The sequence below is a fragment of the Echinops telfairi genome, unplaced genomic scaffold (assembly GCF_000313985.2).
Source record: "Echinops telfairi isolate 266 unplaced genomic scaffold, ASM31398v2 ScPeMD7_18;HRSCAF=68, whole genome shotgun sequence".
In the NCBI taxonomy this organism is placed as follows: Eukaryota; Metazoa; Chordata; class Mammalia; order Afrosoricida; family Tenrecidae; genus Echinops; species Echinops telfairi.
In genome coordinates this window covers 10,153,058-10,177,898 of record NW_022103915.1, presented here as the reverse complement: position 1 = coordinate 10,177,898, position 24,841 = coordinate 10,153,058, and the positions used below count along the sequence as shown (strand labels likewise).

Sequence of the window (24,841 nt, the reverse complement as noted above, 5' to 3'; positions counted from 1 at the left end):
TTTAATATATTCTCTGCATTGGAACTTTAATATATTCTCTGCATTGGAAGGGCTCCGTGAATATGCCTTGGGTCCCGGCAAGTCATAGAGTGGATGTGGCCCTGCCTCAGGGTCCCTGTTTCTTCCCCAGGAGCACGGAGGTATTGAACCAGCGGCTCCGTGGCCCAGTCAGGAGCGTCTCCAAGGGTGGGGGCCGCGCAGAGCCAGAGGTTGAGAGCAGAAGTGGCTGTCGCCATTTTAATGCAGTCAGCAGGCAAGGGCTCTGTGACAGGACCGACCAGTGCTCTGGCCCACAGAGAAGTGGGGCACTAGGGCAGCATCTGTCTGCATTCCTCCCTCCCCCAGGCGTTATCTTGAAAGAAAGCCCTAAGCTGCCATTTTTTCCAGTCCAGGTGTGTGAGCCACAAATCCAGGTCAAGGTGTGCTGGTCTCCAGTCAGGTGCGAAAGCATCAGAAACAGGCTCTGGCGCCAGGCCGATGGCACGGGATCTCACATATGTGCACACACATTTGTATCTGTAAGAAAGGCCAGACAAGCAGAGGACAAGGGGGGCCCTCTGCACCTGGGCCACCCGCCACCCTAACTGTCATTAAAGCCTGAGGGGCACCTGCAGGTCCCGGTCAGAGGCGAGTCGGATCCACCACGCGGCCCAGAAAGAGCAGCAGCCTGGTGGTTTCCTCGTAGATCAGGAAGTGAAAGGGCCGGTCCACTTTGATGATGGGGGGCATGGAGTAAGCGGTGATCTCTGTCAGGGTCCCTGCCGCAGCCTCTGTTCCCTGCTCGTCCACCTCCACCACTGTTCTCTGCAGAACCTGGGGGCAGAGAGCGGAAGGAGCAGCCCTTGGGGGTCAATTGATGCTTCCCCTGTGCACACACCCACAAGGCCAGGCTCCTGGATTGAGGGGTCCAGGTTCAGCAGAGCCTCCAGGAACCTCCATGAGAAGTGCATCTGGGGCACACACTGGGGGGTGGGGGTGGGGCGGGGCTAGTGGGTCATTCCACTCCTGGGCGCATCAGATCAAAACCCAGGTGTTGGCCTCAGTGTTAGGGGTTCTTGAGTAGAGCGCATGCTCCTTGGAGGTTTGCAAAGAGATGGGAACTCTGGAGGACTCTGCCTTTCCTCCCCACAGCAGGCAGCGTCCCAGTTCCTGCCATTGGATAGCTCTGACATTGCGCTGATGCACTTGCTGGGACAAGCGCCCCCCCGCCCCCATCCTGAAGCCTTTCTTAAATCGGCTGTCTGCCCCTCTCCTTCCTGCCATGTTTGAAAGGCCCTTAAGGCTGAGGACCTCACGCGATGCGATGCCTGTGCCTGTCTGTCATAAGAGGGGTTCATGGGATGCTTCAGTGTGCTGCCCCTGGGGGTCAGACCCCTAGAGCAGTGGTTTTCAACCTTCCTAACGCCACAACCCTTTAATACAGTTCCTCATGTTGTGGTGACCTCCCAACTATAAAATTATTTTCATTGCTACTTCATCACTGTCATTTTGCTACTGTTAGGAATCGGGCGACCCACAGCTTGAGGACCGCTGCCCTAGAGTAAGCGGAAGGGAGCCCTGGTGGTGAAGCGGGCTATGTGTTGGGCTGTCCATCACAAGGTCAGCCGGTTGAGCCCACGGGGAACTCTGCGGGAGAAAGGTGACACTGTCTGATTCCGAAAAGAATTCTAGCTGAGGAAACCCACTGAGGCAGATCCATCCGCTCTGGCCTAGAGGCTTGCTGTGTACCGGAATGGTCCCATGGCTGTGGGTTTGATTTTGGATGTCTCTCTGAGAGTTGGCAGAGGGTGAGGGCTTCCAGGTTTCCATTGTAAACCTGATGGTGAGGTTAGCACCGGACACCAGCACATGTCTGTATTCTTCAGTGCTGGACTGCAGGGTTTGTGTTTTGTCCTGTCCTCTGGAGGGGACTGAATGGTGGCCCCACCAAAAGGCATATTCACTCCAAATCCCTGAAACCTGTCAATGCTGCCTTATTTGGGAAAGGGGTCCTGTCAGAGGTAATTCAGTGAAGGGTCTTGAGATAAGGTCACCCTGAGCTACGGGGCCGAGCCCTCAATCCAATCGCAAGTGTCCTTCCTAGAGACAAGAGGAGAGGGTGCTGTGAGATGGAGCCAGAGATGGGCACCAGGGCCACAAGCCAAGATTTGTATAGGAAAATGTTAACTGGATCCCCCAGTTAAGAAGGAAGGTAGATGAACTGTACTCACTAAACCAAACTCGCTGCCATTGAGTCGATGCTGGCCCATCGTGACCTCGCAGGACAGGGTAGACCTGCCCCGTGAGTTGCTGAGACTGTAAAAGCCACATCTTTCTACCTTGGAGCAGCTGGAGGATTTGAACTGCTGACCTCGTGGATCACAGCCCAACTCGCAATCACTAGGGACCTTATTAGCCATTTAGAAATATAAAGATCCTCCTTCTTGGTTGTGAAAGTGATTGGGGCCCTCCCCACTGGGGTTGGTGAGTGTGGACCAGGGATGCTGACCGGTTCCCATAAATGGGCAGAGCTGCTCTGAGTGACAGCCAGTCGCATCCCTTCTGAACCAATAGCATTTCAGCTGGGAGACTCGTTAGTGGAAGGGCCTCGCCTGGCTCTCAGTAGCTTCAGAGACACAGCGAGACCCTCCGACTGAGTTAGGGAAGGTAAGAGGCAACACACCCCCATACCATAGCCTTCCCATTTCTTTTTTTTTTAATGCTTCCAGTGACAGAGAACTCACTACTGCTTTGAAAAGCAGCCCCATAAATTGATGTGTGTGTGTGTGTGTGTGTGTGTGTGTGTGTGTGTGTGTGTGTGTGATTTACTAAGTAGCATCAAATGGATGCCGACTCATAGCAGCCCTTATAAGGCAAAGTAGAACCACCTCGGGGGTTTCTGAGTTGGGAGTAGAAAGCCTCCTCTTTCTCTTGAGGAGCAGCTTATGGTTTCAAACTGCTGACCTTGAGGTTAGGAGCCCAACATGTAACCCCCTACTCCACCAGGATTCCTTTCATGGATGTATGTGTATCCCTCTATAGCACACACATCCTAGAGGGATTTCCACAAGAGGTGGGAAGTTGGGCCAGGCGTCCGCTATTGGGATTCTTTCATGGCCTTGTAAAGTTGCAAGGCCTTGTACAAGGTCTTTCATGACCTTGTAAAGTTGCATTCAGCACACCCCACGCTGAAGCTGTGAGCCAAGTCCACTTCTCCCTGAGGGTGGGGGAAGAGCCCACATTGCAGAGGAGCAATGAGCAGACACAGTGCTGCAGCCCGAGGAAAGAGGCTAGGGATTCTTCAAACATCCAGCACAAGAGCCACGCCAAGACACTCCACTAAAAAGCTCGGGTTCTGCCCTGGAAGTCATTGTCCACGCTGTGCCCTGCGGCCATCTCACCCCGCCCCGGGCCCTGCTGGCCCACTACCTTACCTCGGATACTTTCAGATTTCTGGGTGTTGGAGAGAGTTCGCTCAGGTCAGCCCAGGGCGAGAAGATTCTCTGGATTCCCATCTGCTTCAGCAGGTGGTGCATCTCATATTTCTGATCTAGCTTGAACTTCGGAAAGAAAACCTCCATTTTTCTGTGGTGCAAGTAGAGCAGTGTGAGGAGGGCGGGCGGTGGGCCAGGACACTCAGCCTGAGCCTTTTCTTCCCTGCCTCCGAGGTGGTGCTAGCCCCGCCTCCCCTCCTTCTGACTGCACTGGCCAACCCAGGCTGGTACCGGGCCATTTGAGAAGAGGTCTTGGACCTTGACAGTCTGCAGGCTGCCCTCTCTCTCTTTACGCTTCTCGGAATCCACAAATTCTGGGACCTGGCAGCTAGCAAACCTCCACGCCATTTTCCCCAACAGTGCACATCGAGGCTCGGTGTCCGGGTAGGCCATTCTCGCAGTTTCCAAACCTTTCCCCAATGCCATTACCCACATCAGAGGCCACCCGCAAACCCCAAACCCACGGCCAGCAAGGCGATTCTGCCCCATCGCAATCCCAGTGGGGAGAGTGTAAGTAACTTCCCCATCAGGTTTCTGATGCTGCAAATCTTTACAGAAGCGGATGGCCTCGTATTTCTCCCGGGCAGCAGCTGATGGGGTCGAATCACTGACCCATCGGTCAGCGGGGCAATGCTTAGCCCCCTGTACCACCAGGTAACCTTTCATTAGACAGCCCAAGCCAAACCCACTGCCATATAGGGTCAACCCTATAGAGGGTTTCCAAGACGGTCAACCCTTACGGGAGAAGATAGCATCATCTTCCCCCCTCTCCCCCCATAGTGTGGCTGGTGGGTTTGAACTGCCAACCTTGGGATGAGAAGCCCCAACCAAACCAACCAAAGCACATTGATTCTGACCCACAGCGATCCTAGGGCTTTCTAGTCCTGTGAAGAGTTACAGTCTTGGAAACCGAAAGAGGCAGCTGGACCTTGTCGGAATCCACGGCTGGCAGTGAGTTTGGCTTTAGAAGCCCCTACGCTATCTCTAAACCTAACTCAGATTTGCACTGAGAAAACGGAAACAACCCACTGTGGGGAGCTCGCTCTATTGCGACGGGCCTTTCATCACGGTGCTTTGAAAACGAATCCACAATCTCTGCTGGAAAAACCCAAACTCTCAGCCATCTGGTCGATGCCGACTCACAGCGACTCTGCCCCTGTGGGTTTCGAGACTGGAACTCTTGGTTGCAAGCCAACCTGTCACCACTACGCCACCAGGGTTCCCAAATTTCTGCCAGGAAATCTACTTCTCTGCCCTCTGTGTGGCGACAGACTTCTGGTCCCCTCACTGGATGGAAGGGCTCTTGTCTATTAGGGACAGAGAGACCCCAAGACAATGCCTCCCCTTGCCTGGGGGAGCTGGGAGCCAAGCCCCATGGTGCAGGGGTGCCACAGTGGCCGTGAGCTACAGCAGGGCCTGGCAGGCTGCATGTGCACAGGGCCAGGGAAGCCCTACCTGGTTTTCATGTTCTGAAGCCACGCCTCCACCAGGTCCGTGGTCAGGTAGTCTTCCAGGGCCAGGTAGTCCCCCAGGCGCTGCATGAGGACCACCAGCATGGTGGCGTTCCCACGGTAGGGCAGCTTGAGCACGTGGCAGCGCAAGTTCACGTCAAAGCTGGAGGCGAACGTGCCCGAGGCGAACATCAGGGGCACCTTCACCGCCCGGTACTTGTCCAGGTGGAACGTGTCCACTTCCGTGAAGGCGGGGTTGAATGGCGTCTGCCACTTCCCTGAATGGGCCAGAAAAGCGCTTAGGACAAAACCACCCTCCTGGGAAGCCTCTGGCTCGCTAAGGTCATCTGCCCTCTGCCCCGACGTGGGCAGCCTGCTAGACACCCCACCCCCACCCGTGGGACCGGCCTTGTCGGCACGCGGAACCCTGACGCTTCGGGCGGGCCGGTTGGAACCACACGCGCGAGCAAGGACCCAACAGGGTTTGCTCACCCTCCGGCTGCGGTACCCACGAGGGCTGCGTGGCTGCAACGGGATGGCAGTGAGCTGGGTTTAGGTTGGTTTCTCTGTTTCGACTACCGATGCACCCGCCGCTGGCCGCCATGTCCCGTGCGTGCACACACGCGCAGCTTGGCCTCCTGTAGCCGGACTGATGGCACCCGCCCCCATCCACTGCCCGGGTGGTGCTCAGGGAGGACCCTCTGCTGGCTGATAGCCACTCAACCGCCAGAGGCCACCAGCAGGAGGAACGCAGTGTCCACTCACGTGTGGCCTGGCTGATTGTGGGGTGGGGCTTTGTCTCCTCATTCCCGGGGTCAGCCTAGCAACTGGGGCACCAGGAGACCTGGTCTAGCCATATATTCTCTGTGTGACCTTGATCAAGCTAACCAGCCTTCTTGGGCAGCATGCGCATCCTCCCTTTTTGTTGCTGGCCACTCTGAAGATCAATCACATGATGAGCGTCTTAAAAAGTCGATGGGGAGCTAACAATAACGGCAGGGGAGGAAAACGTCCCAAAATTGATCGTGGTGGCGATCGCTCAAATCTTCTGAATGGGATTGAACGTGAAGGGCAGACCAACTATTTCAGAAAGTTATCATACTTAGTACCTACAGGGTGCCATGCAGGAGTTCTGGTGGCACGGTCGACTAAGCATTGGGGCGCTAACCACAAGGCTGGCAGTTCAAACCCACCAGCCGCTCCACAAGAGGCAAACGAGGCTGTCTGTTCCTGTAAAGATGTACGGTCTCAGAAACCCTAAGAAGGAAGGAGTTCCACTCTGTCCTATAAGGTGAATTGACCTCATGGCTTTGGGGTAAGGGGCAAGACCAAGGAGGCACTGGACACATGACCTCATTTAAGCTTCATAACCGGAGGAAGTGGGCGTGGCCTTATTTTCTAGATTAAGATTAGGGAGACAGAGTACGTCACTTGGCTCAGGCTGCAGATCTGAATGTCTGTGATGACAGAGACCTGGGCGTTGGATGCCCTGGGCTGTGGCCCCACGTGCCTCTGAGCTGTGGAGCGGCCCCTTGGAGGACTTAAAGGACCCATGGCCTGTAGCGCTAGGGCTTCAGGCTCAGCAGGTCGTGTTGCGCAGCATTGCACATTCAGCGAGCGTTCCCATCTCCAGAATTGGAAACCAGGGGACCCAGCTTTAGGGGAGCTGAGGAGCATCACTTACCTCTGAACAGGATGTAATCCATGAGGATTAATTTGGTGTCAGGGTTAATTTTATCAAAGAGCTTGGGGATTTTGCCCTGGGTCTCTTTGCTAATGTAGTGATTCATGAGCCCTCTGGCCTGCGAGGCATTGCGGAAATTCACAGGCACGCATTCGGTATCGAAATACCTCTTGGACAAATTGCGGAAGGTCTCTGTGACATCAAAGTCCTTGTGGATGAAGGCCCAGCTGCCCTGGCTGAGGCCCAGCTCCCGGGTGTGGGTCAGGGTCTTTCGGAGGTGTCCAAAGAGCTCTGGCAGGGGCTGGGTCCTGCTCAGGGTCTGCAGGCCCAGCCCGCTCAGGATCTGGGCGTGGGTGGGCCCCGAGGTCCCCAGCATCAGGGTCCCCATGGCGAAGGACAGGCCCAGTGGTGAGAACATCAAGTTGCCTTCATGCCGGGCAGTCATTTTGCGCAGTAAATCAAACCCCAAGTTGGAAGTCGCCCGAGAAAGTTCGAACCCCCCAGCTACCAGCCGGGCCTCCTCTTCCTCCTCTTCCTGGGGTGGCTGGTTCTGGGGAACCAGGGTCTTCGGAGTGCTGGGCCCTGCCTCAGTCTCTGACTGTGGGGGGCTCAGGGTCGAGCTGGGCACCAGATCCCCCTGGGCTAGGAGGACCGGGAGCAGCAGGCTTATCATCACCTTCATGCTCTCTGTGCACCCCTGGGGGACTCCTCTCGACACAAGAAGAAAGAGAGCTCAGTGGTTCCAAAGGGCTTCCTGGAGTGGGACAGCCCCGGGCAACCTGAAACAGAGAGGGCCCTCATGTTGATGCCAACCTTCTTTCCCCAAGTGTCCTGCCCAGGTAGGCCTGTACTCGGGCACCTGGCCAAGCAGAAGGCCAGGTGAAGAGCCCCGAGCAGAGGCAGCAGAGAGTCATTGGGAGGGTGGAGCACCCTGCTTTGTCCTCGCCCTTTGGGAGGGTGGGTATACCCACCCAGCTGAGCTGTGGATATTCCCTTGAGCTGGGAATTTAGAGGGCCTCCATTGGCCTCACAAGGAGCCCTGGTGGTGTCGTGGGTTAGACGTTGGGCTGCCAACCACTACTAGGTCAGCAGTTTGAAGCCGCCAGCTGCTTTGAAAGAGAAAGATGAGGCTTTCTACTCCCATAAGGATTTATAGTCTCTGAAGCCCTCAGGATTTCCTATCAGGTTGCTGAGACAATTGATGGCAGTGAGTTTGTTTTTGCTTGAGATCAGAAGTTTGAAACCACCAGCCGCTCAGGGGGAGAAAGATGAGGCATTTTTCAGCACCGTAAAGATTTACATCCTCAGAAACCCCCAGGGACAGTTTTAACCCACGCTAGGCATCAGAATTGACTGGATGGCAGTGAGGGTGGTTTGGTTGGCTCTAAGTTGGACTCCTGAAGCCCTGGGTCTATGTGCTGAGCTGCTGGCTGCCAGCTGAAAGGTCAGCAGTTGAAACCCTAAGACAGGTGGTTCTAGGGAACCCTGGTGGCATAGTGGTTATGTGTTTGGCTGCGATCTGCATAGTTGGCAGGTCAAAACCACCAGCGGCTCCAAGAGAGAATGACGGGCCTTTCAATTCCCATAAACAGTTAGTCTTGGTAACCCACAGGGGGTTCCTGTGAGTCAGTTTTGACTCGATGGCAGGGAGTTAGGTCTGGTTTTGAGAGGGGAGGGTTCTACTCTGTCCGACAGGGCTGCTGTGAGTCAGGATCCGCTCACTGGCAGTGAGGTGTGGGTTTTGCTTGGTAGGGAAGGCAAGGAGAAGGGAACTTGCTGCAGTCCCCTGATTTGGGATCAAACTTTCCCCTCTCTGCCCCTCCCCAAACCCTCTCCCACAGCCTGGGCAGAGATGCTTGCTGTTAGGCCTTTCTCCCTTGGCTGCGGCGTCCCTGGAAATTGCAAATGATTCACGCGTCCGGTGACTAACGGAAAAGTTGGCGGTTTGGATCCACCCAGAGGTGCCTCGGAAGAAAGGCCTGGTGATCGGATTCCAAAAGCTCAGCCATGGAGAACCCCGCACAGCACACTTCTACTCTGGACCGGTGACAGAGGCGCCTGGCCCCGGAGCATGCGTTTCTTGGCCGCACGAGCAGCGGGGGCTCAGCCGTCTCCACACTCCGTGCCCAGCTGTGTACGACTGACATGACCAGGCCCCCTGAGGCAGACCCTCACCCTGACCTGCTCTCTTCTGGGCCCAAGGCACCAGGGCGCCTCAGTGCGACAAGATCCCCAGCCCAGTGTAGCCTCAGCCCTCACCACCTTCCTTATCGGCAGACCCCCATCTGAACCAAGGTTGCCCGTGGCAGAAAACGGGCAGGGGAAGTCCAGGCCTCTTCCTCTGTGCTGCGGGCAGCGTGTCCTCCCCTGGGCCCGGTCAGAAGGACACCCGGCCTTAGGACTTGATACCCCAACAGCCAGGACCATGATCTTCACCAGGAACTACTCTGCCATGTCTCCCCACCATCAGCATGTAGGGGATCTTTTCTAATTCTACAAGGAGCCCTTGTGGTACAGGGGGTGAAACGCTGCGCTGTTAGCTGGAGGGTCAGTGGTTCGAGTCCACCAGCTGCTCCTAGGGAAAGAGCCAAGGGCTGTGTGCTCCTGTAAAGATTGACAAACCTGGAACCCTAGAGGTTGGCATCGACTTGGAGGGATGGGTTTGGGTTTTGGTTTTCCAGTTGTGTGTGGCATCCCCGTGTTCAGTAAGTCACGCCAGTACGCTGGGCAAACGCTGCCACTCTGCCAGATGTGACCCCGTTTTATGCCTTCCTTCGTCGTCGTATAACCGTAGGGAGCCAACACCAAACTCCAAAACAAACTCACAGCCATCGAGTCATAGCAACCCCTGAGGACAGAGTGGGTTTCCAAGACTGTACATCATCATGTCCCCAGAAAGCCTCCTCTCTCGCCCATGGAGCAGCTGGTGATTTCGAACTGCTGGCCTTTAGGCTAGCAGCCCAACTGGTACCCCACTATGCTGCCAGGGCTCCTCCTGAACCCACGCCAGTTGCTAGGCAGACAACTTAGACTCCTGGTGATGCTCTGAGCCTTGGAGGAGAACTCTGGCCCCAAGGGTTTCAGTGGCTGACGTTTCAGAGTGGAGCACAGGCCTTGCTTCTGAGGGGCCTCGAGATAGGCTTGAACCTCCAACCTCTCTGTTAACGACCAACAGCATTCATTCTCTGCACCACCGGGGGACGCCCACCTCCAGCAGATGGCTGCCTAATTCAGGGTGGTTTCCTTTCACAAGGATCCCTGGTGGCACAATGAGTTCGACAAAGGTGGGCAGCTAACCCCAAGGTGGGCGGTTCAAACCCACCATCTGCTCCGTGGGACAAAGATGAGGCTATCTCCTCCCGCAAACATTTCCAGCCCCCAGCCGGGAGCCTATAGTTGAGCTGGAGGTGACTCAGTGACAGTGGTGGGTTGGCATTCCCTCTGTCACGGTTGGTGGTCAGGAAATTATACCAGCACATCAAATGCATGGATGGCGCTCCTTCTGAAGGCGGGTCTCAGCCCCGTTCCCTCCTGAGGCTCCTCTTCTGGCTGAAAAGCAGCACCCGGGCCTTCCCCACTGGGTCTGCACACTGTTGGTGGCACACTCTGCCTGTGGCCTCCCTAAGGGGACGGTTCATTACTGGACTGCCCAGATTCCGATGGAGGGGACACTCCCGCAGAGACTGAGGCGCCACCAAGCCCATGCCTTCTCGCCTAGCACCCCGGTGGTAAGGTGGTATGTGTCCAGAAGAGGCCCCACCATGTCCCTTTGCCCCTGGCCCTCAAGAAACCTGGAAAGAGGTGGTTGGCTTGAGAGAGTGGGATGGGGGATGGGGCAGGGCCGAAGTATGACCTGTGGCGTGGAAGGTGATGAGGTCTCAGCTGTAGCGCTCCAGCCCCCCTCTGCCCCCTGCCTCTGTCCTCAGAGGAGGTTTCCTGATTGTCCCGGGCTCTGGGCGCACCCTAGGACAGGGTATCTGCGCTGCCCATGGGCTGAGGCTTTTGACCCCCACCCCTCTTGCACCCCTGCCTCTTACCTGACGGGTCCTCGGTGCCTGGGATGGGTTGTAAGACAAAGGTGAGGGTTTGCAGCTGAAACCCTTCTGCAAATATTTGCTATTCCAAAGTATGGCCCTCTCCCCATGTGCGAGTTACTGATTAACACCCTGCTCGGAGAGGATGGCGTTTCTGGGAAAACCACATGGACCAAAAGAGAGGTGTCCCTCACCCTGCATCTGAAGTCAGGCCAGCCTCAGAGCAGCTGCTGGGCACCCTCAGGCCCTGCCTCGCAGGTCCAGCCCCCACCTTCTGGGAGGTGTGAGGAAGGGGCAGTGCCAGGCCCTAGGAAGGCAAAGATGAGTCAACCCTGCTGTCCACGCAGCTTCCAGGACGCGCCTGTTTCAAGGTGAACTTACTGCTGGATGATGTTCCCTAAGCCAGGAGGCTGGCGTCCTCAGAAGACAAGGACTCACCAGCCTGGCCAGCTCGCTTTCTTATAATAGTTTGTTATGTGCCCCTTGGACATCAGCAGCCATGGCCCCAGCCTCCTCGCTGACCCCTAACTCACGGGACCCCCATGCGTAGCACAGTTGAACTGCTGTGATTTCACAAGTGATCACCAGGACTTTCTTTCTAGTCTCATCTTAGTCTGGAAGCTCTGCTGGAGCTCCTCATCAGAGCACCATATGAGCCCCCACCATCTGATGGGGGCTGGCTGCGAATGAGAGGCATTAGCTTGGAGTCGAACCTGGGTCTTATGCAAGCAAGGCAAGAACCCTACTCCAGAGTACCGGCAGGAGGCACCCTGCTTCTGAGCGCCCCCTCCCAGGTGAGATCCAGGGACTTCTTGTGCAAATGCATCCTGGAACCTGGACCCAACTAGGGGGCAGTGCTTGACATGATCCGTGATCCAAGGGAACTGTGGGAGAGATGGGAGGGCCAGGGGGTTCCCCTGCATGGTGGGGCCATAGCAAAGGCTTCCCAGACATCCCTGAGTGTGCTCCCCTGTCCCCTCTCCCATTGGCCCTTGGCATCCCCGTTTCGGGCCCAGGCTTGCCCTGCTCAGCCTTCCCCAGCTTGAGGGACACCTATATGTCTGCACAAGCTGGACAGTGACAAGGGATGACGGTGCTGATGGAGACACTGGAAGTACCTTGGACTGTCCTGCCAGGAGAACCAACAAGCTGACTCTTGGGCAAAACGACAGCTGGGGGGGCCCTGGGAAGCCAGGACAGCGAGATTTCATCTCATGTGCTTTGGACAAGTTCTCCGGAGGGGCCAATGCTCAGCCAAGAACGTCAAGCTTGATAGAGAACGGGTCAGTGAGAGGAAGGCACTGGGGAGGGAGATGACTCGGCACCATGGCTGTCACCAGGGGCTGAAGCGTAACAAGGGTGAGGATGGTGCAAGACCAGGCAGCGTTGTGGTCCCGACTCCGAAGGCCCCTGACGATGAGGGCACGTGGCACAGAACTGCCCCACGGGATTTCCTAGGGCATCATCTTTCCAGGTGCAGGTCGCCGGCTGGCAGACCCACACCACCCACCTTTCCGTGAGCCGCCAAGAGCTCCACCCTGGCGGGATTTGAGGGGGAGGAGAAGGGAGAGGCTTTTCCTCGGAAGCACAGAGGCTCAGGGAGGCCCGCTAACCTGCTCGACGACCCAGCCTGTAGGCCGAGAGCAGACACGTGAGCCACTGGCTCCAAAGCCGGGCTTCATCTCCTAGTCTCCTGCCTTAACCAGGGCGCCCACCTAGATGGCGCCCTTTGCACTACCCAGGTGGCCCTGCCTGGGGGCGGGGGTAAGGGGAGGCTGGATTTAGAAGGGAGAGGATCCTTCTCAATATGGGGCACATGGTCTGCCTGGGGCTGGCAACTGGGAGCCATTGAATGTTTGGGAGCAGGGGAGAGGCAGGATCAGAGGAGGCCTTAGGAATCTGGAATTCCTAGTATTTCTTTGCGAAGGCCAAGCATCAGGACTTCAGGTTGACATGGGGAGTGGGGAGCGCTTCCTGATTGGGGATCAGCCCCTGGCTGGCAGTGATGAAGGAGAGAGAGGACGGCAGAAAATGCCCTGCCCAGAGGTACCCTTCCCAGCCAGCAGTTCCTCCCGCAAGGATGTGTCACGTCACGTGAGGCGCCTGTGGCCTATGATCCGCCCACCACAGCTGCGCATGCTCGCCGGAGAACATGCCAAGATGCCATTTCCAGGTGCTTCCAAAGCCGCCGTGCCCAGGGGCTGCCGGTTGTCCCTGCAGGGAGGCTGCTGCCCGAGGTTCAGGCACAGGGGAACCCCACCCAGTCCCTCTCATCATGGGGGCCCCCTGGTATACCCACACCAGCAGGGCACCTGCCTCTGTCTGGCCAGTCCCAGCGAGCCCCTAGGATAGCGCAGACCTGCCCCAGGGATTCCAAGCGGTCCTCTCTGCAGAGTGGACGGCCCCGTTTTCTCCCCGTGGGGCGGCTGGTGGGTTTGAATCACTGACCTTTAATAGCCAAGCGCTTAAGCATGGCACCACTAGGGTCCCTGCTGGCCAAATGCCTCTTCCGGATTCTCTCCCGCTCCCCTGCCATCCCTCCCCGCACAGCGCCTGCGCACACACCTTCAGGATGGTTGCAAGGATAGTTGTTTATTAAAGATGCTCACAGTACAAACAACCCTGGCTAGATGGCGGAGGACCAGACGTGTACGGGGGGTGCGCTCCCACTTCCCAGAATGCGTTGGGGGTGGGGCGGGGAGGTTTGCCCTGGGGCTCCCAGTCAGACGGTGCCTGTGTTCAGGGCTGTGATCTCAGGTTGGGCTTGTCACCTTGCCCAGGAAGAGAGTGCTCCAGGTGAAACTGTCGAAGATGCAGATGAGGAGGGGCTGGTTGAATTTGATGACGCTGGGAGGCTGGTCCCTAGGGGGCGCAGGTGTTAGGGCTTCTGCAGGAGCTGCAGCGGGGGTGGTCTTACCCCACCCCACCCCACCCCACCCCACCCCCGCCTCATCCATGTGTAGCACAGTCTTGTGGACCACCTGTGCGAGGGGTACCAGAGACAGGGGTTGACCTGTGCCAGGCTTTGATCAGGTGCTCAGCCAGCCAGCATCACCTTTAGGTCTGTGGGCGGTGCTGGAAGCCGGGGCTCAGAGTTGGCAGTCCCCCTGGGCTAGTGCCTGGGCCTCTTGCTCTGCACTCGAAGCTTTCTGGGACAGGTCTGCACTGTCGAATGGGGAGACTGTGAGCAGGAATCAGCTCAATAGGTCACAACAGCATAAGGCCACAGTGGCATTGACTCAGTTCACTCCCATAGGGCACCACTCAAAAAAGTCAAGGCCACTACCTTCAAATCCATTCCGACTGATAGTGACCCTGTGGGACAGAGGGAACTGCCCCCTGTGAGCTCCAGAGACTGTAACTCTTTAAGGGAGCAGACAGACAGCCTCATCTTTCTCCCACAGAGCAGCTGGTGGGTTTGAGCTGCTGATCTTGCAGTTAGCAGCCCAATGCTTAACCCACTACAGCATCAGGGCTCCTTGTCCAGCACCACAGGAGTCGCTAGGGGTGGCGATCAGCAGCGGTGACCATCATCCCCTGCCCCTTTCTTTGCTTTGTCAGGACTGGAAGGTTGAGAGGGCAGGGCAGTGTCTGTTGGCACAGGCATTAGACAGTCACGCAGCGGTGCTCATTTGTTCTCCAAATGAGTGAATGTCTAACAGCAGCAAACCCAAGGGGAAGACCATGGCTGTTGCTGGCCAGAAAGGTGGCCGGAGGCTTTCCCAGGCTGGGCCTTCAGAGCCCTGCTGTTGCTACTTCATCCTCCTCCAAGACCCCTCTGCCAGGTCTGGAGGGCTAGGGGGCCCAAGACAGGGCTTTCTCCTGTCACTTGCTTCCCATGTGACCTTGGGGAGGCCATGGATTTTTGCCAAGCCCATTAACCCTGTGATCCAGTGGAGAGCTGGCCGCGGCCGGGCTGGGGGTCCCCGGGCACAGTGTTGCTCGCCGTTCTTCAGATTGTGGGTTTGGGGAAATGGGAAAGGGGTTCCTGACACTGACCTTCCACACCTTCAGTGGGGCCTCTCCAGTGATGCCTGAGATGTTCGCCCGCTCAGTGAACAGGTCCAAGATGCCCATGCCTTCCAGGGTGCTCCTGAGCTCATAGGTTCCAGAGATGGGGATCTTCGGGATGGACACTTGAGCCTGGCTGATTGGAGGCAAGTGAGTGGGTTAGCTGGTTCTACACACTGGGGCTGATGCCGAGAGAGGGGCGCCCCCATCTTCCATGTGGTCCCTCCAGGCCTCTGCCCTTTTGGAGCAAGGGAGAGCACTGGACAAAACGCTAAACTCACTCCATCGCGAGCGCATTTCAACTCATAGTGACCTTGTAGGGCAGAGGAGAACTGACCCCGTGGATTTCTGAGACTGTGACTCTTTATAGAAAGCCTCATCTTTCTCCCAAAGAGCCCCCGGTGGTTTTGAACTGCCGACCTAGCGGTTAGCAGTCAGTCCACCACTTAAGGATCAAAACGCAAACACTTTTCTTCTGGCTCTTCCGTTGAGCAGATGTCACCTATGATACACGCAGGTCAAATCACCCTTCAGATGCTGCAGCTGAGTGAGGACTGCTGGGCATTTAGGTCAATGGTCCTCAGAGAAAGTTCCCCGAGTGCCTCCTACTGGAAGCTGGGGCAGAGCAGGGTGGAGGGAGCAGGGGCCTCGGGCTGCAGAATTAGATGGCATTGGGACAAGCTGCCACCAAGCCCCAGCTCTGCACTGAACCCAGGGGCCGCTGCCAGGCTCAGGAGGACAGAGTGCCCTGGGTGGACAGGCTTCCCGGGAACCTGAGGAATGTCAGGGTGTGTAGATGTGCAAGGGTGCTGCTGGGGACAGAGGGGCTTGGTGAGGAAGTACGCAGGGAGGAAGGCTTTGGGACGGAGCTGGAGCTCACCCCCAGTCAGGGAACGCAGCCCAAGGTACAGCCCCCGGATGTGGCAGTCAACCCAGCGGGGCAGTTCTGTTGTGTCCTACAGCATCGTGAGTCAGAGCAGACTCAACTACAGATTGGGGTTTCCAGGTTTTAGATGTACGTTTCACCCCAGATGTCTATCTCTGTAGCCATTTAGGACAAATGGCAGGTGTTAGGGATGAGTGCCATCTGAAGTGCGGCATTTTGCTGAAGAGATTCTTCTGTGTGTGAGTCTGATAATGGCAACAATGTACACATGTGCCTGACACAATGGCTGGATGTATGGATTGTCGGAAGAGGTGTATGAGCCCCCAATAAAATGATTTTAAAGAAAAAGAGAGAGTCCTCATCGCCCGCTTGAACTCAAACCAAACTCTGCCTCCGGGTCCATCTGACTCGCAGTCACCCCGGAGGACCCAGAAAAACTGTGGGTTTCGGAGGCTGTCCATCTTTACGGGAGCAGACAGCCTCATCTGTCTCCTATGCAGTGGCTGGTGGTTTCGAAGTGTTGACTTTATGGTTAGCCTCCCAAGGAGAGTGACTCACTACGCCACCCGGGCTCCTTTTCCAATGAAGGGTGATGTTTGGACTCAAGGTGCATTATCACCACCTGGTGGATCGTGGTTATGTGTCAGGCTGCTAAACACAGGCTCAGCAGTTCCAAACCAACAGCTGCTTCCCCAGGGAAAGACAAGGCTTTCTACTCCCTTAAAGAGTTGGAGTCTCGGAAACCCACAGGGGCAGTTCTACCCTGTCCTCTAGGTCTGCCAATAGTCAGCTTCAATTCAGGGGCAGTGGGTTTGGTTTGGGGTTTAATAGCTAAGTTACAAGCCCCCTTCTGGGAGGATGGGGACAGAGTGGTGGTGAGCTAAATGGAAGGCGTGGCTGGGCAATTGGACCTCTTACACACCAATCCCCGAACATAAGCTCCCCCGTGCACACACGCACCCTCAGAGGCAGGTATGAGCACTTCGAGGACCCCAAGAACGCCTCTCTGTCCCCAGCACAGGTGAGCAGGTGGGGGAGCTTGCTAGAACAATGGGGGTGCACTTGCTGCGACACTGCCTGGCTGGCCCGCGGCTTACCCCAAGCTCAGGGACTTGGACCACCTCTGAATGGTGTCCCTGCTGAGTGCGGCCATGACCTTGTCCATGTGGCCCTGGTGGGGAAGGATGCAGAAGGCCGTTCCATTGTTGGTGTAATCCAGCTGGACCAGCTGGCAGGGCAGCAGCGAGTCATTCAGCTGCTTGACGGCTCCCAGCTGTGACATCATGGCACCTTCACTAAGCTCGCCTCGCTCACCTGAACGTCCTCGTCCAAGGTGCTCTTTGGATCGAAGGGGATCGCCCATGTGCCTGGGGACGGGGACAGGGTCACAAAGCAGGGCCGGCACCCAGGGCAGATTCTCGGCTCAGACAAGCCCGGCTGCAGCCCTCCCAGGTTACCCCTCGAGAGCCGTGCTTCCTGGGAAAGAGCCAAGAGTCCCAAAGGTGTCCAGTGGGCCTGTCTTCCATCCCTGCTGGAGGGCGGGAGGATAGCTGGCTTTGGAGACCGACTTCCAACCTTGGAAGACTTAAGTGCCTTCGGATTCTTGGATGGGGGCACAGGGGCCCATCCTCCCCCTGACTGGGCAGGGTCCTGTGTTTGAAGATGCGGAAGGTGGTTTGGGCAGCCCTGGTGGTGCCAACGGCTCGCTGCTGGGCTCCAATGGAGACATGGGTGGTTCAGACTCACCCACAGACACCTAGGAAGAAAGGCCTGGCACCCCACGGAGCAGGGGGGCTCTGTGACCCAGGGGGAGCGCTGTGAGCCGGCCCTGGATCCCTAGTATTGGGTTTGGGCGTTCATGGTGCTGCGAGGGTCTGAGGGGCTGGGCCATCCATTCTATCCCTTCCCTTAGCATGGGGGTCTCAGGGACCCAGACAGGCAGCCAGACTTGGGAACAATTGCTCCCTTCTGCCTGGAGGCTTCTGACTACAGAGCCTTGCCCCTTGGGTACAAGTCACATTTCCTGTGAGGCCAGTCAGGATGAGAAGAACCCCCTTCAAGGTCACCTCCTCTAACCAGCCCCAGGCCCCATGATTCTCCATGTTGCCAGGCAGCCCACTGGGTTGTGCTGTGTGGAGGCCCATCCCCGCTCCTAGTTCACCTCTGGGGAGGAGACCAGGCTTCCTTGGTAATGCTTACCTGCTGAGTCCCAACCCCCCCCAAAACAAACTCACTGCCATCGATTCGATGCCAACTCACAGTGACAGGGTAGAACTGCCCGCGTGAGTTTCTGAGGCTGTAAATGTTCACAGGGGTACAAAGGCCCAGCTTTCTCCCTCGGAGCCACCAGTGGCTTCAAACTGCCGGCCTTGTGGTTAGCAGCCCAAGGCGTGACCACCATACCACCAGGGCTCCCTACCTGCTGAGCCAGGCCTAGGTTAGTCCCCCAAACCCTTCTTGTTGTCAGGCCCCAACTCACGGTGGTGCGGTCCACAGCAGGAGAGGACCTTTGTGGTCCATGGGAAGGAGTCACCAGGCCTTTCTTCCTAGTCTCTCTTAGTCGGTCAGCTCCATTCAAGTCCAGTCAGCATGACAGCAACCCACAAGCCTCCACGAAGGGACAGCTGGTGGCGGACAGTGGGTGAGGTGCACAGGAGTGTGGGAGGAGAACTCTAGCATTGAACCCCCCACGCCTAAGCCCTCTTAAACTTGGGGACACCGGCTGCAGGCCAAGGTCCCCTCCCTTTCATCCTGGTGCTGACTGAGGAAGCCCAGGTCCCAGGTGTCCGGGGTGAGTCCTTGTGGGGCCCCCACTTCCCAGCTGTGTAAAGGCGGCCAGAGAACAACTCCAGACCCCTTTCCCTCCCACTGCCGATGTCTCAGGATGTCTGGCCTGTGTTCAGAGCCAGCCTCAGACCCTCGGTGACAGAGGGTGACTGATGGACATGAGAGAGGGGGTGCCTGGTGGACGAGGGGAAGGGGCTGTGCCATCACGTGGGCTCTCTGACTCACAGCAAATGAGATAGTCCTCAGAGCTGGGAACCTGCCAGTGGGGCTCCTAACCCCGATGGAGGGGATGGGTAGGGGTACCTTTCAAGGAGATGTTATTAACCAGGGTGAAGGTGGCTGGGGTGTCCGGCTCTGGGAACTGGTCCGGAACCTTCTCCTGCATCTTGTTCTTGACGCACTTGCTAGGACGGCTGCTGCCTCGGACCCAGTCCTGGAAATGGTGGCCAAGGCCTCCGGTGCGTAGTAGCGCCTGGTGTCTGCTGAGAAGGACGCCCGCACGTCCAGATGGCGGTCCAGGAACAAGGTGTTGCCCGTGGTCATCTCCAAGCTGGTGTCCGCCTCCAGCAGCAGGCCTCGGAGGTGCTGGAAGTCCCTGTGGACCACACCCTCCCGGGCCGTCTCTGTGAGGTTGAAGCCCAGGCCCTGGAGAAGCTGGGTCCTCGTGGAGCCCCCGGCGCCCAGGATCAGCATGACCAGGGATATGGAGATGCTGATGGGGGAGATGAAGATGTTCCTGTCCGGGGCCAAGGCCACCAGGTGCTTATACAGGCTGAAGGCAAAGTCAACATTGGCCAGGGCCAGGCCACGGGGGTCCCTCAGACTCATGTCAGGATCGGGGTCCAAAGCCCGAATGCCCCAAAGGCAGGTGGACAGCCAGAGGAGAGAGGCATAGGGTAGCATTGCCCCAGAAAGCCAGGTCCTGCCAAGTCAGGAGTGCTGGTTAGAGGGGGCGACCACCCAGTATGAGGCAGACCTGGTGGGGTGGAGCCGGGCGGAGGGGGGCACAGCACCAGCTGGGGTGCCATTCGGCTGTCCCAATACCCCGGTGACAGGAAACATGGCAGGGCAGAGCTCTGGGCCTCAGGCTCGTCATCTAATGGTGTGACTTCCCACCTGGGGTCCGTGAGGGGTGCAAACACACTCAGCTGGGAATGTAAAGGTTGGCCGTTCAAACCCACCCAGCCTCGCTGCGGGAGGAGAGCCCGGGACCTGGTTCTGCGATGAGGACAGGTGTGTTGTTGTTGTTGTTGTTGTTTTTAAACAGCTCAAGACGCAGTCCTGCTACTCCGTCAGGGCTGGCTGGGGTTGCCACGAGTTGGCGTGGGCCTGATGGTGACACATTGGATTGGCTACATCAACTGCACAAGACCACTTTAAAGCACGTTATGCGTAAGTATGTGGTATGCCCATTCAAAAATTATGGTCTAGTGGGTTTTTTTGGGATGGGTGGGTTGGTTGTCTGTCCTCTCCTGTCCTGGTGCAAAGAACATTGTGGGGGTAAGGTACGGCTCCCAGGACTGAGCAGAACCCCCACTCCAACCTCCCTACCTCCTGCTCCTTCTGCCTTGTTCCTCCCCTCTCTACCCCCCATCCCCCACCCCACCCCTGCCTCCCCTCAGCAGCCCAGAGCAGCTGCCTGAGGTGTCAGTGGGGCCAGACTGGGCAGTAGCCTTTCTCCTGGTGAAAAGCTTCCAGGGACTCCTCACTGTCCACAGCCCAGAGGGAGTCCCCGTACCATGGTCCAAAGGGTCCTCCCTGGTGAGAGCATGCCCCCAGCCTCCACTCTGGCCCCAGCCTCGCCACGCACGCGCTCCCCTGCCCCTGACATCAGACTTTCATCCCAGTGTTTGCTGAGCCCAAGCAGGGCCAGGCTCTGGGTCAGAAGGTGGGGACAAAGGCAGGCTAGCTCCACCAACCCAATGTGGTTCCCAGGCTGGGCCAGCCCTGGTGGAAGTGTGCCCTTCCGCCTTGCCCACCTCACTCCCTCTTGTCCTTTGGGTCCTAGGTCTTGTCCGGGAGAAACTGCCTCTGTGGCCCTGCCCACACTCTCTGGTTCAAGCCGCCACCACCGCCACACCCCAGTGGGCTGTTTGGGGCCACGGGATATAAGACCTCCAGATCCCCTTGGGCAGGGGCAGCTGGGCAGTGGGGTGTGCAGCTCTGCTGAGGGTCCTCTGAGCTCCAGCAGGGACACTGCATGTGCCAGGGCATGGCAGCAGCAGCCTGGAGCCAGGTGGGCCTGTCACAAAGGTGGCTCCTTCCCCTTCCTCCCTCTCTCTTCCTCCCCTCCCCATGGTCTCTGGAGAGATTCTGTTCCTCCTTCCCATCTGTGCCAACTCCCCGGGGAGCCCGATGCTGCAGTGGTTAAGAGGTGGGCTGTCAACAGAAGGGTGGGTGGCTCGTTGGCTTCCTTGGAAGTCCTCTGGGTCCGTTCTCCTGAGTCTTGTGGGGCCCTTTGGGCAATTGGCTTAAAGCTCTGCCACCTTCAACGTTTACTGGGGATGCCAGCCACAGCTGTTATAAATGCTTGGCTCCTGTGGCCTCCTTGAATGTGTCACTGTGCCCATTTTATGGAGGAAGAACCCGAGGTGAGGAGTGAGCCATCCAGAACTGGGTAGACTCGAACTCTGGCATCGGACACCTGCCTGTCTTGCTTCATGCTGACCGAAGCAGCTCCTTGCCAAGGACCCAGCAGGCCAGGCATGCGGAGCATCAGTGCTGGCCACTAGCTGAGTTCAGGCCTGCTCTCTCCTCTCCTTCCAGAAGTTAAACTCCCCTGCCCTGCGTGTTCACAAACACCCCCACGGGCCACGCCAGGTCCTAGGTGGTTGACATGGGCTGTTTGGGGCCACGGGATGTAAGACCTCCAGATCCCCTTGGACAGGGGCAGCTGGGCAGTGGGGTGTGCAGCTCTGCTGAGGGTCCTCTGAGCGCCAGCAGGGAGACTGCATGCGCCAGGCCTGGGATGCTCAGACTTCTGTTCTGAAACAGGGTGGCTGTTTGGCTGGGCTTAGGAGTCTCCGGTGTGGCAATGAATGGGAACTGCTCTTGGTGACAGCTTTTGGGGACAGCCCCCAGTGGGGCAGGCTCCCAGGAGAAAATCTAGGTCTCTGTGGAAATCCTCCCTTGATTGCCGAGACCCCCACTCCCTCCCCCATATCTATATCTATATCTATCTCTATCTATACATTTGCACACTGTTCTTCTATCCATGTTTCTGTCCATCCATCTACCTACCTGCCTGCCTTTGAAACAGAGCAGGCTGCTCTCATCGACTTAATACAGGGTCTTGCCTGGAACAGAAAGGATGGCGGGCCCGGGTGTGGTTACTCACAGCCGGCTGCTCCTGCTGCCTCGGTCTCTCTGTCTTGGCTCCTCAGTCCTGGATTCCCTCAGGGGCATAGTCAGTCAGCTGATGCAGCTGCCAATCAATCCGGTTCCCAGCTTCTTTGCTGGTTAATGGTTAGAGGGTGGTCCATCTGCTGGCCCCCTCCCCCCACCATGAGCCAACGGGAGCCTTTTCTGAGTCAACACGGCGATGCTGTCCACCAGCCTCGTCATGCACACGGCTCCCTGAAGTTTCATGTATTTCATATCAAAATGTGGCTTGGCTTGCGTCGGGGTTTGTAACTGCCCTGTGGCAGCTGGCACAGAAGCCACTAAACCAAAGCCACTGCCATCAAGTCCATTGGACTCGGTGACTCCGCAGGATAGAGCAGGGCTTCCAAAGCTGCCGTCTTTATGGAGGCCGATTGCCACGTCATTCTCCCGAGGATGGCTGATGGCTTTGACTCTCCGTTAGCAGCCCCAGGCTTACTTGCCACCAGAAAACCCCCAGCCAAACTCACTGCCCAAAGGACAAGGTGGAACTGCGCCTGTGGGCTTCTGACACTTTCACTCGAGTACAAAGCCTCATCTTTCTCCCATGGAGCGGCGGGTGGTTTGAACAGCTGACCTTGTGGTTAGTGGCTCGATGCTTAACCACTATGCCACCACGGTTCCCCAACCAACCAACCAACCAACCAACCAACCAACCAACCAACCAACCAACCAACCAACCAACCAACTAACTCACTGTCATCGATAGTTGATGCGGGCTCATGGCGACCCTAGAGGACAGGGTAGAACTGCCTCTGTGGGTTTCTGAGGCTGTAATGCTGTGCGGGAGTAGGAAGCCCTGTGTTTCTTTATTACTAGGTTGACCCCTGCTATGAACCAGATGCATATCTCAGGCTAGGATGAGCCCGGCAAAATGCTGCCTTCAGGGGCCTTGGTCTGTAGGAGAGACAGACAGGGGCGCCTTCAGCGAATCCTACCCTGGATTGGCCTATGGGTCTCCCACTGACCTCAGGCAGTGGGCAGAATGATGCCCGATCTTCTTCAGAGAGAACATGGGACCACAAAGGTGGGGGAGTTCTTTGTTCCCTTGATTCAGATCTCTGACACCCAGGACCATTCGCTTGGCTTCCTCATGGCTGCATTCTTTAGCTCTCTTTGGGTGGCAAGTGACAAACTGCGTGTGTGTGTGTGTGTGTGTGTGTGTGTGTGTGTGTGTGTGTGTAAACAAAACCAGAACCCAAACTGGACTTGAATGGGAGCTCCAACAGGTGGAAGGGGCTTCAGGCATGGCTGTATCCAGCAGCACCAGGGGGTTGTCAGAGCCCTTTCTCCCCCTCTCTGTCTTTCTCTGTTCTCTTTCCTGCTTCATTCTCAAAAGGTCACTGGCGGCCAGCCGCAGCTCCAGGTGGTTGCTTGCTAGTTTTTGAGAGTCTGCGTTAAGAGTACATGTTTCTTTGATTAGTATATTCTCTTGTTCGGTTACTCATTTTTTCCCTTGCATCCTCTACGATACCTTTTCATCTTCAAATGTATTTTACCTGCATGCTTTTCTAACTTTATTTTGGTTCACCTTGGCCTGACTTATCATAGTCCATCATTTTATTTCCAACCTGCTTAAGTGGCTTTGATTCCCAAAACGTCTGTGTGCAGAGCATTTGGGGGCTTTATATTCCTGATATTCCAACATGAGCAATAAGCATCTGCTGCCTTTATGTGGACTATAATGATTATATTAGGATGTATTTATGTCATCTCACCTTTTAGTTGTTTGAAATGAACTCACTTGTCACTAGAGGCTCCGAATCCATTTCAATGTTACTTATTCTCCTTTTCTTAAATAAAAAAAAAAAAAAAAGAATCATCTCACTCAATACTTTTCATTTCCTGTTATTTCTGTTTCTTTTCCTGTCTTTCAGTTAAGGTATCTGAATTATTCTTTTCCATTTATTTTCCTAAGAAGTGTAGAGGTCCTATCAAAAGATAAATGTAAGTACCGATCCAGTTTCATTCTCTTGTAGAGTGATCTTTTATGAAAATATAACCAGAGTATTTTTTTCCTCCCTTGATCCCATATGTTCTTCCCATGAAGTGGAGTTCATTTCCATTCTATGACATCTGACCTCACTTTCTTTCTCTCAGGACACTCACCCCGAGAACCGGCTACAATGCTCTGACAAGAGCCAGGCCAGCCCAGGAAGAGACGTCCATGCAAGAGGAACTGAGGCCCAAGGGCCAGACAGGATCAATTGCCCATAATATGAGCATATGAGCCCTCAGACGAGTCAGTCCCTTGAGCCTTCCAGGGGAGCTCTTGGACACCTTGGGACAGAGACCCACCATTGGCTTGCTGCACCTTTACAAATCCCTGCCCTGAAAAATCCAGAGCAGGCTCAATGCTTGCTGTGAACTCCTACGCTTTGGGATACATTTAGGCAGTCAATTATCGACCTAACTGTATCCCAGAATGACTTGACCACATCCAGGACCCAGGAAGCAGGGTATGCTGTAACAGACCTACAGTTGTGGTAGTGGTTTCTGTGGGAATGGGAAAACCGTGAGGAGATATTAACAGAGGTTTGATGGCCCTGGAATTCCCAACAATGGACCGAGGGTTGTGAAGACGGCATGGGAATGGACAATATTTGATTCTGCTCTGTGTGAGTTCACCATGAGCTGGGTACAACTAGATGTCAACCCCCCCACTCCACCCCAATGACCTTCAGGAGACTGTTGATGAAGGATTAAAGGAAAGTAGGGGAGATACGACTGGAGGCTGAAGAAAAGGGAATTCTCTTTATGCCCCGGCAGAAAGTTTCGCCACACTGTCACCTGTGGGTACCATGACAGTAGGAAACGCAACACCAATGGTTGGCCTCACTGGTGTGAGGACTTGTTGGGATGACGTGGTGTGCGATGTATGAGAAGCTAGACAGGCTCAAAGGAGATGGCTCCATACAAAGAAGCCAGGACTTGGAGGGCTCAGAAATAAGAAGTTTTCTCTTTCTCACTCTCCCCAACCCCAAGTCTCATGGCTGCCGAGTTGATCCAGACGCACAGCCACTGCACAGGATGGGGGTCGAACTCCCCCTGTGGGTTCCTGAGAAGGTAATTCTTTACCGGAGTAGAAAGCTTCATCTTTGGCCCACGTCGCTCCAAGATTCTCCAAATTAAAA

General features: G+C 56.2%; 2 protein-coding genes across 2 annotated transcripts; both read right to left on the bottom strand.

Moving 5' to 3' along the window:
- Positions 1–210: 210 nt before the first annotated feature.
- Positions 211–10,705, bottom strand: SERPINA10 (serpin family A member 10). The gene is made up of 5 exons (XM_004699091.2): positions 10,646–10,705; positions 6,609–7,387; positions 4,929–5,202; positions 3,414–3,564; positions 211–813 (listed from the first exon to the last, which is right to left on the bottom strand). Exons 2-5 carry the CDS (start codon positions 7,288–7,290, stop codon positions 622–624), a joined length of 1,299 nt encoding a protein of 432 aa, XP_004699148.1. The 5' UTR covers positions 7,291–7,387; positions 10,646–10,705; the 3' UTR covers positions 211–621.
- Positions 10,706–13,395: 2,690 nt separating this feature from the next.
- Positions 13,396–19,229, bottom strand: SERPINA6 (serpin family A member 6). Its single transcript, XM_004699092.1, is given in 7 exon segments — positions 13,396–13,504; positions 13,580–13,623; positions 14,642–14,789; positions 16,637–16,823; positions 16,826–16,906; positions 18,630–18,767; positions 18,770–19,229. Coding segments are annotated over 7 exon segments (1,167 nt in total).
- Positions 19,230–24,841: the final 5,612 nt, after the last annotated feature.

Bases quoted from the DNA above. Each gene is read 5' to 3' on its own strand.
- SERPINA10 (XM_004699091.2), bottom strand. From the start codon at position 7,290: ATGAAGGTGATGATAAGCCTGCTGCTCCCGGTCCTCCTAGCCCAGGGG. The intron at 5,203-6,608 runs GTAAGTGATGCT...TGGCCCATTCAG, and splicing joins GGATTACATCCTGTTCAGAG to GGAAGTGGCAGACGCCATTC. The intron at 814-3,413 runs GTAAGGTAGTGG...CTCTGCCCCCAG, and splicing joins GAAATCTGAAAGTATCCGAG to GTTCTGCAGAGAACAGTGGT.